The 13,203-nt window shown below is 44.0% G+C and overlaps 1 protein-coding gene across 1 annotated transcript in view; it reads right to left on the bottom strand.

Moving 5' to 3' along the window:
* Window positions 1–7,583: 7,583 nt before the first annotated feature.
* The window catches only part of RSU1 (Ras suppressor protein 1), a 102,664-nt gene continuing 97,044 nt past the window's right edge, over window positions 7,584–13,203 (bottom strand). Inside the window, exon 9 of the mRNA XM_059474099.1 lies at window positions 7,584–8,059. Within this exon, the coding sequence (XP_059330082.1) occupies window positions 7,957–8,059 (103 nt within the window). The 3' untranslated portion in view covers window positions 7,584–7,956. The remainder of the gene's footprint in view (window positions 8,060–13,203) is intronic.

Here is a 13,203-nt window from a genome sequence, read left to right as displayed (position 1 = left end):
TGTCATACATGTGTGTGTTTATCAGCCTGCACCTTTACTCTTGCTAGACAGAAAATTCTCTTTTTAATCCCTTATATGAATAGGCTAGATTATTCTCCAGGGTCCTCTGGTCCCATTTCTGCCTTGTAGGCTCCCAGGCTGCTGTACAAAAAGATGGCAGGGCCAGGCTGGGATGTCCAGCAGGGTTTGTTTGCAGTGACACCTCATAGGTATTCAGGCTGCTCTCCTCCTTGCTGATGAGCCTCATCTACAGAGTTTTCCTGCATAAAAAACTGCACATGTCAGAGGGGAAAGACAAATGACGATGGCAATAATGTAGAAGAACATCCTCTGAACATCTGAGAGGGCTGAATCATGAACCACTTTTATCAAGGCGTACAAGAGGCACTTAAACATTAGCTGCTGCTTATAAATAATATTGGTATGTTAAATACACACATTTTTTCACAGTTTCATAAAGAGAATGATCTCTATTTTCTTTCAACTGGAAATCATAAAGTAAAAATCAATGAGCTTATATCAAGCTTGTATTGTGATCCTTGAAGAGCCAACTGACTCTATAAAAATGACTGTTTCCTAACGAAGATATAATTAATTGGATTGATTTGGCAAAGTTTAAGTGCCTTGTCATATTTTGACTGCTATGCAGTGCTTATTGATTTTATAGAACACCCTGTAGATAAATGTAATGATTAATTTCATTTGGTTTACAAGAACAGAAAACTTCTATGCAGAACTGGCTGCCCTGTTCTATTTTTGTTAACTGCCTGTACCTGGCAGGAGCATGGGTCTAGCTGTGGAGCTACACCAGGTGGCCTGGCCTTCCCTGGTTTCTTATTTACTCCAAAGAAATTCCATTTTTCTCCCAAACCCATGGGGTTTGTAATTTCAAGGACTTCCAAGAGAGTATTTTTCAATATTTGTCACTTGAGTGTTTCTGGTTTCTTTCTGAAATAAAGAATGGTAAGTTTTAGTCCATGTTGCCTGGCTTGCAAAGCCATCAACCACAGGTCCAAAATGCAGGCTCAGATCATGAACTCACTTCCAAGTGAGTGCCTGCCTTGGATAGAGAAGGAGGCTCCAGGCTCCTGGTCCGGAGCCCTTCTGCCCCTCCCTGCTGTGCCCCAGCAGGGGCAGCCCCAGGAGAGCTGCAAAGGAGCATCCCTGCCTCAAATCCAGCTGGGGGGTCTGGCTGCCCCCCAAATGGGGCCAGCCAGGGCTGAGATCCCCCTCACACACCCCACAGCTGGGTGCACAGTCCTTGGAGCTGTTTTTCCCGAGGCTCTTGGGTTATTTTTAGCCATAGCTACAGCACTCGGTGCCACATGGCTGCCTCTGAAATACTTGGTTGCTTAATTGGCGGAGTAAATTGATGTAAAAGCAAAGTGAGGGGAAAGGAAATACCAGCAGCCTCCCTGGGGACACCCTGCCAAGCCTGGGGGTGACAGTCCTGCTCACTGTGAGCTGTCTCGGTATGTTTTTGTACCAGCAACACGGGGAATGGAAGGGATTTCAGGTCTGGGTTTCAGATGCGCTCCGGGGTTCCTCCCTCGCCTCTCCGGCTGTATTCTTGCCCCCACTGCTGGCACAGGCGGAAAGTGCATCCCGAGTGCTCCGGGCATCTCCCGGGCCGCTCGGAGACGCCGGACCCCGGGCGCACAGGCATCTGCGAGGCACCGGCATCGGAATCAAAGCTTTGATTTTTGTGTTTGCCCTCAGAGCGGGTTAGTATTGAACGTCTGATCCACAAGGTGTTTAATGAGTCTCTGGGTATAAACTGGCAGAGCAGAAATCTTTTGAGTAGCCTAAGCTGGCCAGAAATGAAAATAGGGAAGTCCCGTTGTACAGTCTGGATGGAAACTGCTAAAATCATATCCCAGGAACTACCCATGCATTGCATTCCTCCAAATCAGTGCTCTCTTCCATTCCAAACACAGATGCTCATTTCTGTGTGATGTTGGGAAAACCCATGTGCCAAGCATGTTTGAGTAGCTCCCTAAAATAAAGTATCTGAATTTATAGGAGATAAAAGAAGTGGCTGAGGATGCTCAAACCAGGCCACCAACAATTTGGTTCCTAAACCCCATCGCTGTTAGGGGGCAGTTGACAAGATCACCAGTTCTCCATTCACTGCTGTAACATCCTAAACTACACAACTGGAGGGCAAACAACACCCAGTATTAAAATCCACTCTCCTATATAGAGTCTGAGCCATGCAGACCCCAGCCTCCACAGGGTTGCCCCCTGTCCAGCAGTGCTGCCTCAGAGCAGCTCTTTGGCTCTGCTCCCCTCTGGCTGCCCCTTCCCAGGGCTCTGTCCCGGCTCTCAGCTCCTGGGAACGCTGCTGAGCGAGCTCGGTGCGGCTCCCGGGGGTGCTGGGTTTCACACGAGGATGGCAGGGGCCATCCCCAGGGCAGGAGGTGTCCCTGTGCCTCAGGCTCTGCCTGCTCCCACCTTCCTGGCGCTGGGAACTGCACTGCCAGCAGCCCGCAGTTTCCATGCTGGCAAAGCAAACACCAGCAAAACCACGAGGAGCACAGCACCACCCAGGTACAGGGCAGGACTGCCTGCCTGGGGCCCTGCAGGATGGCTGCCCTGGGAGAGGGTGCCCCATTTCCATGATTACTGAAACGTTTGGGGTATTCAGTCTGGTGCTTGCAAGGCACCTCTGCAGGCATGGACCACCCCAGGCTGGAGTGGTCTCCCAGCACGCAGCTGGACACAGCTCCCCACTGCTGCTTGTGCTGGGGCTGCTGCAGGACCAGGCTATTTGAAACATTACCTGGAATAACAGGGATATCAGGAAGACTGGGAATGTACATTCAGCCTGGGGCTCATCTCTGCTTGGCTGAGCACTGGCTGTACACTCAGGGCTGCCAGCAGCACAGGAGCAGGGCAGAGCAGCAGAGATGCTCCCACCAGCAGCAAGGGAGCCAAGGTGAGGAGTGAGTGCCCTGGAAAAGCCACCTTCCCCCCTGCTCTGCCCCCAGCTGCACCTTGCTGCTAAAGCTGCCTCTGAACACGTCCATCAAGCTGCAGGGGTGACTCCTGTGACTGGGACTCACGCAATTGCCGTGCTTCTTGATCTAAAAATATGGGTAAAATTTTGCTCTTGAGACACATTGTAAAAATGTCACTTTTCAGGCCTTTCTCACAGCAGGCATACGGCTCCTTGTGAGCTGTAACTCAGCTCCTGCTCTGGGGGGGACTGGAGTGGCAGTGCCTGCCTGAGGCACTCACAGGTGAGCTGGAAGGGGAAGCAGGAGCTCAGCTGTGCCAATGGCAGCAGCTTTGGCAGCAGTGCTGGGTGGAAACCAACCACAGAGGTTTATAAATCACTGCTCTTTTCAGGCAAATTACTTCCCCTTAGGTAAGAGGAAACAAAGTACCCAGGAGAAGAAGAAAGTTTAACTTTTGGGAGGTTATCATGGTTTCATCCCAGAACACCTGCCAGCCCTGGTGTCAGTGCAAGGTAACCAGCACATGGCATGAATCTGAGAGTATAAAAGATGTGTCATTACAAGAAGGAGTAGGAGGAAAATAAAGCAAGTTGACAGCTCACATCCTGTGCCATAATCCTAGAAATTGTTAATATTTACAAAATTAACAACTAATATAACCGATGACAATCTCACTCCTCCTGGTTGTCATGAAGATATTAACAGTTACCACCCGCTACAAACTGGAAATATTCCCCGTCTCTGGAGCTCCTGCTGCTCAGCAAGCGTGGGGATGGCACAGACTTGGCCTCCCAGCTTTCCTACCAGCCCCAAGCCAGGAGGCAGTGTGGAACACCCAAGCACTGCTGGAGCTGGAAGTGCCTCCTGACCTCACTCTGCTGCCTGGGAGCAGAGGGTCAGGCAGAACAGGAACATTTTCCTCTCCCTAACTCCTCCAGAAGCCCAGGATCCAGCCCCATACAGAGATGGTGGGGAGAGCCCAGAGGAAGAAGATGGGGAGTACAGTGCTGGAGGGAGGAGAGGTGAGGGCTGCACCAGCTCAGATCATGCCTTGGAACAAGATGCCAGTTCAGGAGAAACCCCCATACTGCTGCTGTGAATTGCCAGCTGTAAGGATGGAAGCTAATTGATAAGAAGATGCTACTGCCATTTCCTTAACATGAAAGACCTAAAACCAAAATAAAGGTGCTTGAACACCAGTGACTCCATAGGAAACTTATTCCTAGACTAGCAATCACAAAAAGGTGAAATTTTAAAATCACAGTTGCTGTTCCTCACATATTTTTTAAGTAAGAAGGAGAGCAAGAGCAAGTGCCCATTTTCTCAGAGCTGAGATTTTTTTATCTAAGTGTTACCTGTCCATCAAGAGGACTGCAGGAGGCAATACAGGGTTGACACTCTTAAGTACAAGAAAATTGTGGATGGTGCCTGCACAAGCAAGTTTGCTGGTTTCATTTTGCTCTACCCTTAGCAACATTAGTTCCCCAGGCCACTCTTTGCACAGGCACAGCATGTCAGGTTTATGGTAATTTTAACAGGTTTCCTCTGTCAGGGTGTGTAGTACACAGAAACTTTGCCATACTCTTTCCAGTTACCGTATGCAAAATCAAAACAGAATTACCAGAATTAACTGTTTTCAAAGAGCTCCCATGTACAGTAAAGCAGTAAAAAAGCAAATTTTCTCTTCACGGGAATCATTTTCTCCCTTTGAAGGGACATGCTCTTGGCTGTATGAGAGGGTGGCCTGAACAATGACCATGAATGAATGAATGAATGGCAAAGATGCCTGCTTCAAGGCAACCTGAGATCAGGGGTCTCATTTTCAATTAGGCCAGTGAAACAACACTGATCAGTGGAGCAAAGAGCAGCTTTTCCAGAGCTGGCACAGCACAGGTGCTCACCTAGATGCAGGAACCGAGGACTCATTGGAAGGGGCCTCAGTTTGATGGGTCCTCTGGAGAAATGACCATGGGGACCATCATGAGCTGCACTGTTCATTAAGTGGTTCACCACAGTAAAATACAGCAACTCCTTTCCTTGAGTACAATGGGGAAATAAATGTGACCCAGTAAAATAGAGCATTGTTTTTAAATATTAAAAAAGGAATGACCTTAGAGACCAGATACATAAAATCATCATACTCACATAAAAACTGTTGTGTAGTTTGCTCTAAGAAGCTGGCATATTTTCAGAAACACTAAAACCTCAGCACATTACATCCCTGATAGTTTGCTTTTCTTTCCCTTGTCTTTATTCTGCCCTGCACCTCTGAAGAGCATTCCTTTACAACCCATTTTGTTTTCTGTTTGTAAAGCTTTATGCATTTCAGGTTTTCATCATTTTCTCAGATCATTATCTTATTTTTTCATCTTTCTTTTCAAGAAACTTCCTTCCCCCACCCCCCCAATCTGCCACCATCTTTGGTATAGTTCTCCCTCTAGGATTTCTTTTATCCTTCTCATCTTTATGCCTTTCACTTACTCCTCTTCCCCAGGCCCTTCACTCCTGCTTTTGCTTGTCAAAACTGTGTTTCTTCCTCCTTCATGAGGGAAGAAGTGGGAAGGTTGGGTGGATTTTTTTGCTATGAGCACACAAGAATGCTCCAATCAATACTTTGCAATCCTGCAGAGGAGAGCTTGCATGACTCTTCCAACACTTTCAAAATTTGCAACAGCAGTTAATGAAAGTCTGACTAATGCTTGAAAACCATAAACTTATTTTAAAGCAGGGCTGTAGCTTCCCACCAATAACATCATCAGGCCTTCCCCAACAAGCTTTGAATTTTACATTAGAGACACTACCCCATGCCTTGAAACACTTGTAGCCCTGCAGCAACTTCTTTTTGCCTAAACCCCAGGACACAGAGTGGGTGATGGGCACAGTCTCAGACACCACATGAACCTTCAGCTCTGGTTGGATTTCTGTTCAAACCAAAGGAAAGCTGTATTGCCATCCCACTCACACAGAAAGCCATGTCTGTGTGTACCCAGGGAGACTTTGGAAGACTGGTGAATTCACTTCAGCTGGAAGTGAGTGCATGCAAAATGTCTCCAAGGCTCAAAGCAGGTGTCTGGCATCTGTCAGGAGAGCCGTGGTGCAACCCTGAGGCAGTGCCCTCTTCCAGGGCTGGGGTAGCATTCACTTCCAGGGAAGGATCCAGAGTCTCTTCACCCCTTCCTGGTAGATGTGCCCTTGCTATTTATTTTGTTCCAAAACCAACTTGCAATAGTAGTTTGGGGATCTTCTGACATTTCATTTGACATTTTTTCAGGACTTTTTGTAGCATGATTATTATTGTCAGTAGGCCTCTCACGTGTTAATCCCTGCACCACATTTAATTGTGTGCATTCCAGATGGGGCACAGTTTTTGCTTTCAATTCTTAACATGCATCCAACCTAGCACCTTCACTGGCCTGTTTCAGTTGGACCTGTTCCCCAGGCAGATCACTTAAGGGGTCTGGAAAATCCTCTGCAGAGCTTGCAACAGATAGAATTGACTGTTCCTGACAAGCCTACCATTTTTACTGTTCTCCATCTGCCTACCAAGACTGCCTCATTCTTCTGAAGTACTGAAGACCACTTAAAGTGTGTCTAAAGCTTGATGCCAACTTCTTAGCTCTGCTTGCCAATTTGAAAAAAATCTGTTGCAAAATATATGTCAATACATTTATTCCCAGACTAAGGCAACCGTGTTACCTACATGCTGGGGCAATCCTAAATGCACTGGAGAGACTGGTGCTGATCACAGAAACTTCAGATTGGCTTTTGCAGCAGGCATCACTTGTAGCATGAGATATTTAAAGCCTTTTCTTTTCCCCCTGAACAAGCAGGCCTGTCTCAGCAGTCTGGGCATGCTTCCCAGCTTGCTGGCCGGATGGGACGGCAGCCGACACTGCGCCATGGGTGGCTCGGGTATGGAATTCATTACATTGGAAATCAAGGGCAGGAAGGTCTCGACACAAGTGATCCAGGTATGAATATCTCTTCTTGTACCTTGTTGGCTTTTGCTCTCCTAAGAACAAAAGTATTTGGGAAACACTGTCAGCAGATTTTAGGCTTCTCTTCTCCATTGGTAGAATCTGAAACTATCTGTGCTGTTAAACTGTTTGCAGCTTCTGAGCTTGGTTGTGGTGCCAGCTTTGTATAGATAAATATAGAACCTGTGGCATTTTCAAAAGCCATTTGGAATAGCTCTTCAATATAAGCACTTTAAGCAAGATTAAATACATTATTTGGGTTTTCTGCCTAAAGAAAAAAATCACTTGAAAAATTGGCAGAAGTACCAGTTTCTTCAAGTGACAAAGTTCTCTTCCCCAAACTGAGTCTGGCAATTGGCAGCTCTCTACAAAGACAATTTTTTTTTCTCTCTCCCCTCCCCTACTCCTTGATTTCAAAATAACCTTCAAGGCAAAAAGAGCAGTCCACAGCACCATAAAAAAAGAAAAAGAAACTGATTAAAATGTTGCTTGAACAGAATGCTTTGCACTTTAACTAACTTGCATCAGATAAAATGCTGCCACATTCCTACACAGAAGAAATCACCATATTACAGGAAACTGGACACACATACATTTCTCAAGGAATTTCCTATTCAGACGTCCTACTGAAGAAACTAAACAGCAATACAAATGAAGAGCTTTATTAAAATCACTTGAAATATGCTTGGAAATTTAGTATCGTATAATATAAGTGCAAAATCCCCTATATTAACAGGATGTGACACATGTGAAGACAGGACATTAATACACATATAAATATAAAAGCTAAAGTATGTTTGACAGTGATATATTAAATGGCTACATAAATGTGACCATAGTTAGGAGCATATGTAATTTTGTTTCCCTCTAGCAGTATCTTCTAAAGCATTATACATAGTAAATTGCATTTAATTCTAATCCCTGCTTTCTTATATGTAATAAGAGATGTGTAGAAATATTGTAGGCACAAGCAAAACCAATGCAAAAACAGATGTAAAACAGAGGCAGAAGCCAGGCACTTATTTGTTCTTGGCTGCCAGAGGTTTACGGCTGATCTTCTTTGACTTGTCATTGTTCTTCTTGGGAGGTTCAGGGTTTGCCTGCATGTGTCTGCCATAAAGACTGTAAGGAAAGGAGAAAAAAAATTGTGATTCAACCATTAAACACAGACTTTTACTCTGCAGCACATTAAACAAAGCATCTAGTTACTAGGAAAAAAAAAAAGGTTGTTATTTTGTCTCAACACACTGAATTTTCTATTAGCTCTCAAGCTGCAGTCATTAACATTTGGGTTTTTGTGACTTTTCAGGGGAGTAACACCAGGGAAGAGCAGGCTTTTGGAGCAGTGAAGGAGCAATCAGTTTTGCCTTCAGAAACTAGCAACCTTTATTCTGCAGTTATGGGATTAAAGTTCAGAAGGCTGCAAGGATGTGTATTCAAGTAGACAATGACAAAAATTGGGTTGAACTGGAGAGATAGAGTGCCTGCTTAGAGCAAAGTGAGCATCATCCCTAACCAGAAAACCCAGGGGCTTAATGTGACAGAGAGCAATGGTGTCACAGCTGCCTTTGCTGCTCACACATGATTGATAGCACTGGGACAGATACCAACACATCAATGCCACATTAGTAAGTACCACTGATTAAATGTTGACAAAGTATCCTACAATTAAGATGGCTAGCATTCACTGTGAAGCTAAATGGACTACATGGCTGAAAGGATCTTGCTAAATATCACACAGTAATTAATAGATAATTTATGAGTAATCCTGATTAGAATAAATTAAAAACCTACCCAAAATAAACACAGTTCAAACTTAACTTCACTTATTGACATTAAGTGCTTTTTGAAGATGCACATTGTGGGTTTTGCTTGGGGTAATTTTCTTCATAGTTGCTGCTATGGGGCTGTGGTTTGGATTTGCACTGAAAACAGTGTTGACAATGCAGGGATATTTAAGTTATTGCTGAGCAGGGCTTGCACAGAACCAAGGCCTTTTCTGCTCCTCAGCCCACCAGTGAGGGGCTAGGAGTGTCCAAGTTGTTGGGAAGAGATGCAGCCAGGACAGATGAACCCAACTGATGCAAGGCATATCCCAGCCCATACCACATCTTGCTCATCATAAAAAGCTGGGAGAAGAAGAAAGAGGGGACGTTCAGAGTGATCATGTTTGTTCTCCCAAGTCACAGTTACATGTGATCTTGGAGGTCTTTTCCAACCTTTGTGATTCTGTGACTCTATTCTATTTACTATTCTAATTCTATGTTGGAATATGTAAAGTTACCACCTAATTTGAGCTTTATGTTGCTGTATCTGGATGATACTTCAACCTTGGCATTCCTGGACTGTGGAATGGGATTAAAGCTTCTTGTAAGGTGGGGTGAAGAGGCAGCGCTTGCTTTCACCTTCTCAGCAGCTGAAGTTTTACATCATACTGCTAAGCAGGCTGCTGTCAAGGTGTACTGTAGCCAAACAGCCTTGCTCAAGGAAAATACAACTGTAAACTATGACATTACTTCACCTTATTGAAATTTTATGTGGGCCATCACCTCCTGTCAACAAGGGATCAGGTGGCATTTCCTGATGAAAGCAGAGAGCCCTGACCCTCTGCAATAACGACATGCTTCATATTAGCAACAATACACATATTTTTATTTTATTTCTGAAGAGACAGAGCTCCAGCAGCACAAGGCTGTATTTTATCCAAGTATGTGCATTAATCAAATATACATCCTAAATAACTCTTCTTTTGGAAGGTGTTAAGTAAGTTGAAAGAGGGAGTCTACGGAAGGAGATGGTTCAGTATTGTGAAAATCCATCACAGCAGAAGAGCACAGGAGTGACACTCAAGGAGGTTGTGCCATCAGAAACTGACCCAGGACAGAAGAAGTCAGGGAACAAGCAGCACCCTGCTCTGAATGATATGCAGTGTAGCATTTGAACCACTTTCAGCAGTAGTTTTGTAACTCTCGCAAGATAGCACTAGTTAGGTAAATACAAAATTAACCTTCAAGCTGGTTTTTGGCTTTTTTGAAGTCCCTATGTGGGACTTCAGGCACTGATTAACAGAAAATCCAGTGATTCACTGTATCTGAGCACAAAAGTCCTTTGTAGATAGGAACAGAAGTCCCCTATCACTGATCTGTGTTCCACATCCTGCTGCCCCACAGCTCCTTTGCCCTGTTAGTGCCAACCCAAACAGGACTGAGACAGCTTAAGTGGCTGTCAAGTGTTACATACCCTCCTTTTGCTCAAGCTGGTTTAGGCTCCCCCTTTTTGCTTTGGAAACTCTATGTAAGTTTCCCTCTCAGGTGTTCCTTCTGGCATTCATTCTACCTCTCATTTCCTCCTTTTTCAGAGCAAATGTTCAAGCATGTGGACTGTTAAACCTCAGAAGAAAAAGGGTGTAGGGGGAATTCTACTGACCACACAGATACTTTCCAAATGCAGGAAATGTGAATACTGACAATTTTGAATGAACTTCAGAGTTCTGGTAAAGTCTACTTGGGCAATGCCTTTTGACTATGAAAAGAAGTCCAGAAGCCACAGCATGCATTAAGCAGTAAAAATACCAACTGACTTGAGATATTTTTGATATTTTTTTGATATCTGCTCCTTACAATATTCAGTGCTATTGGTGCCCCAGCAACTCCCTTTGTCCCATGCAAATACTACATTAGTAGTAATAGATGAACATGAGTTGAAGGCATCTACAGCATTTCCACATTCTTTTAACCTATTTTCATGTCCAACCACTTCTACCAACATGAGCACCAAAGTTTCATCCAGCAAAGTAATTACTGGGTTTGAAATAAGAAAATCAAATCAGTTTCCTTGACAAAATGAGAGGACTTCCAATGCACATGGCTGTCCCAAATGAAGATGAGTGCTTTACAATCTTTCATGGAGTCTGCTAGTCAAAGAGCAAGGATCAGATATATTTAGATGGTACAAGCCTTCACACACAGGGTCTCTCTCTCCTGTCTGCACAACTCAGATATGAGGAGACATATGGTCTCACAACAATATTTAAATACAATAATGACTGTAATAATGCTTCTGGGACAGAAATTGCCTTCTGTTACACTAGGGAAAAGAGAATTCAAAATTCTCAATGAACTCCTGGTACAACAACAAACACCAGTTTTACAACTCCCAGGGGAAAAAAAAGCTTCAGGGGAAAAAAAAGCAAAATAAAAACACTAATGGAGCTTATCTGCACAGAGAAGCAATTATCTGACTTCCACAAGGACCTATAATCCTTTAGTTTTAAAAGATGTGAAGTTTGCATAAAGTCTTTAATAATTTCAGTAGTTACTAGAAAGACCCAGACACAGCTGCAGCCAAGCTGTACAAACTAGGTAGATGCTCTTGTTCTGCATGAGCGCAGAGTCAGATGTGTTAGGCAGAGACACCTGCACATCATCCTGGGCAGCAGAGGTCAGCTGAAGACATGCCCACAGACAGTTCTGCTGCTCAGCTGACCGATGGTGATGTGCTAGAGGATGGCACCTTGACACAGCTGTTTGCATGGCCAGACCCTTAGCCAAGGCACATTGTCTCCATAAACACACAAAAGAATTTTGACACAGATTGTGGCTATGGTTTCAAGGCAGATTTGTACGACAAGTGCTGATAACACATTCATGGCAGTGCCTTCCCACTAGATATTTTGAATCGTCATCTGTTCACAGTGCTGGTACAGCTCTGAGCAGGATACTACACACAGCTTCAAGGCTAAAACCTCTGCTGAAGGACAAAATCTGGAGTGCAAACAAATATTTGTGATGTTTGCAGTTTGCTAACAGTCAGAAGCTGATTACTGCAACCACAGCTCACAAACTGCAGAACCTCTGAAGACTGAGCAGCTACAGTATTGTAGGCAGACTTCTCATTACATAAAAATCAAAGGGGAAATCACATGCAAGCCTGAAAATGCAGAAAGGCCTCAGAAACTCTGCGAAGCTTTCTTTCCTTGTATATATTTTTAAAATATCTTCCATGAAAAAATGTTTCTTTGTATGCAGATGTAAACATGAAAAAAATCTTCCTGAATTCTGCACCTGCCCCACTGGAAGTAACAAACGACAGCAGCATGGCTGCTGCAGCAGCAAAATGAACAACATGAAGTGAGAAAGATGCTCATTAAACTTCATCATTCTGTCTACTTTAATGATGCTTTTACTTAATAAAAATTCCCTAAAGTAGTTGCAAGGATATTAGGCAAGGTCTCTGGTTATGTATCAGGGGTCTAAGCTGTCACTAGCAAGCATGCAGTTCAGGAGGGGCATTCCCAAGAGGAGAGAGTGGATACAGCTTTCTTGTAATAAATTCAGAGAGAATCAATAACCTCAGCTTGCCACATTACTTAAGCATTTAGGAAAGTAGGTGATCCTTCTAAATTAAACCACAAATTGCTAAATATTGCAATTTACAGCATAAGATCAGGCATGGAACCTTGTAACTTAAAAGTATATAGTCTTGCTACTAAAATCTCTGAACTTAAAAACAGAACCATAGTTAAAATTCTTAAATTCATTAAGGTCAAAAGAGTCACTTTGAAAAACAAATTCAGCACAACTACCTCCAATTTTTCTCTCTTGTACAACAAAATGCTCACTAGCCAAGGGCTAGAGAACTTGTGTAAGCTAGGGAACTACTGCAAAGTGTTTGATGCACACATTGATTTTTTTGAGTTTAGGCATTTTGAAAGAGGATTTCAAGACTGAGCCATGAGAAATACACTGGTGTTTCACTTTATGTCTGTAACAGATCTCCAGGGTGAGTATGCAGTATAAAAAGGACAGCACTGTTAAATATGGTCCTGGAGAGATGCTACCTCCAGCTATGTACTGTAATCAGGGAAGCAAAGGTGAAACATTCCAGCTCTGCTTGATTTTTCAAAAGGTGAAGTTCAGAGTCAGGCAGATATTTAGTGCTCAGATCAAACCTCAAAGTGGATATTCACAGTGACCTCAACAGAACAGTCCTAAGCCCCAGCTGATGAAGCAGGAGAAGGGAAAGGCTAAATCAGTGGTGGTATCAGTACAAACCCAAAGCTGAAAGAAGTGCTTGCATGACTGATACATGATGGCTACCCTGCACTAGTTACAGTTCACATGCATTTGGAGCAAGGTGCTTTTGCCACACCAGTTTTTGCACAGCTAATTGTTGCTCTGGTGTCCCCTCTGAGTGACTGCGACTGCTCTTTTCTATGTGGGAGCTGCTAACATGTCATCCCCTCAAACCACATAATCTTTCTCCCA

Source organism: Ammospiza nelsoni, chromosome 1 (genome assembly GCF_027579445.1).
Source record: "Ammospiza nelsoni isolate bAmmNel1 chromosome 1, bAmmNel1.pri, whole genome shotgun sequence".
NCBI lineage: Eukaryota > Metazoa > Chordata > Aves > Passeriformes > Passerellidae > Ammospiza > Ammospiza nelsoni.
This window is presented reverse-complemented; position numbering and strand designations above follow the sequence as displayed.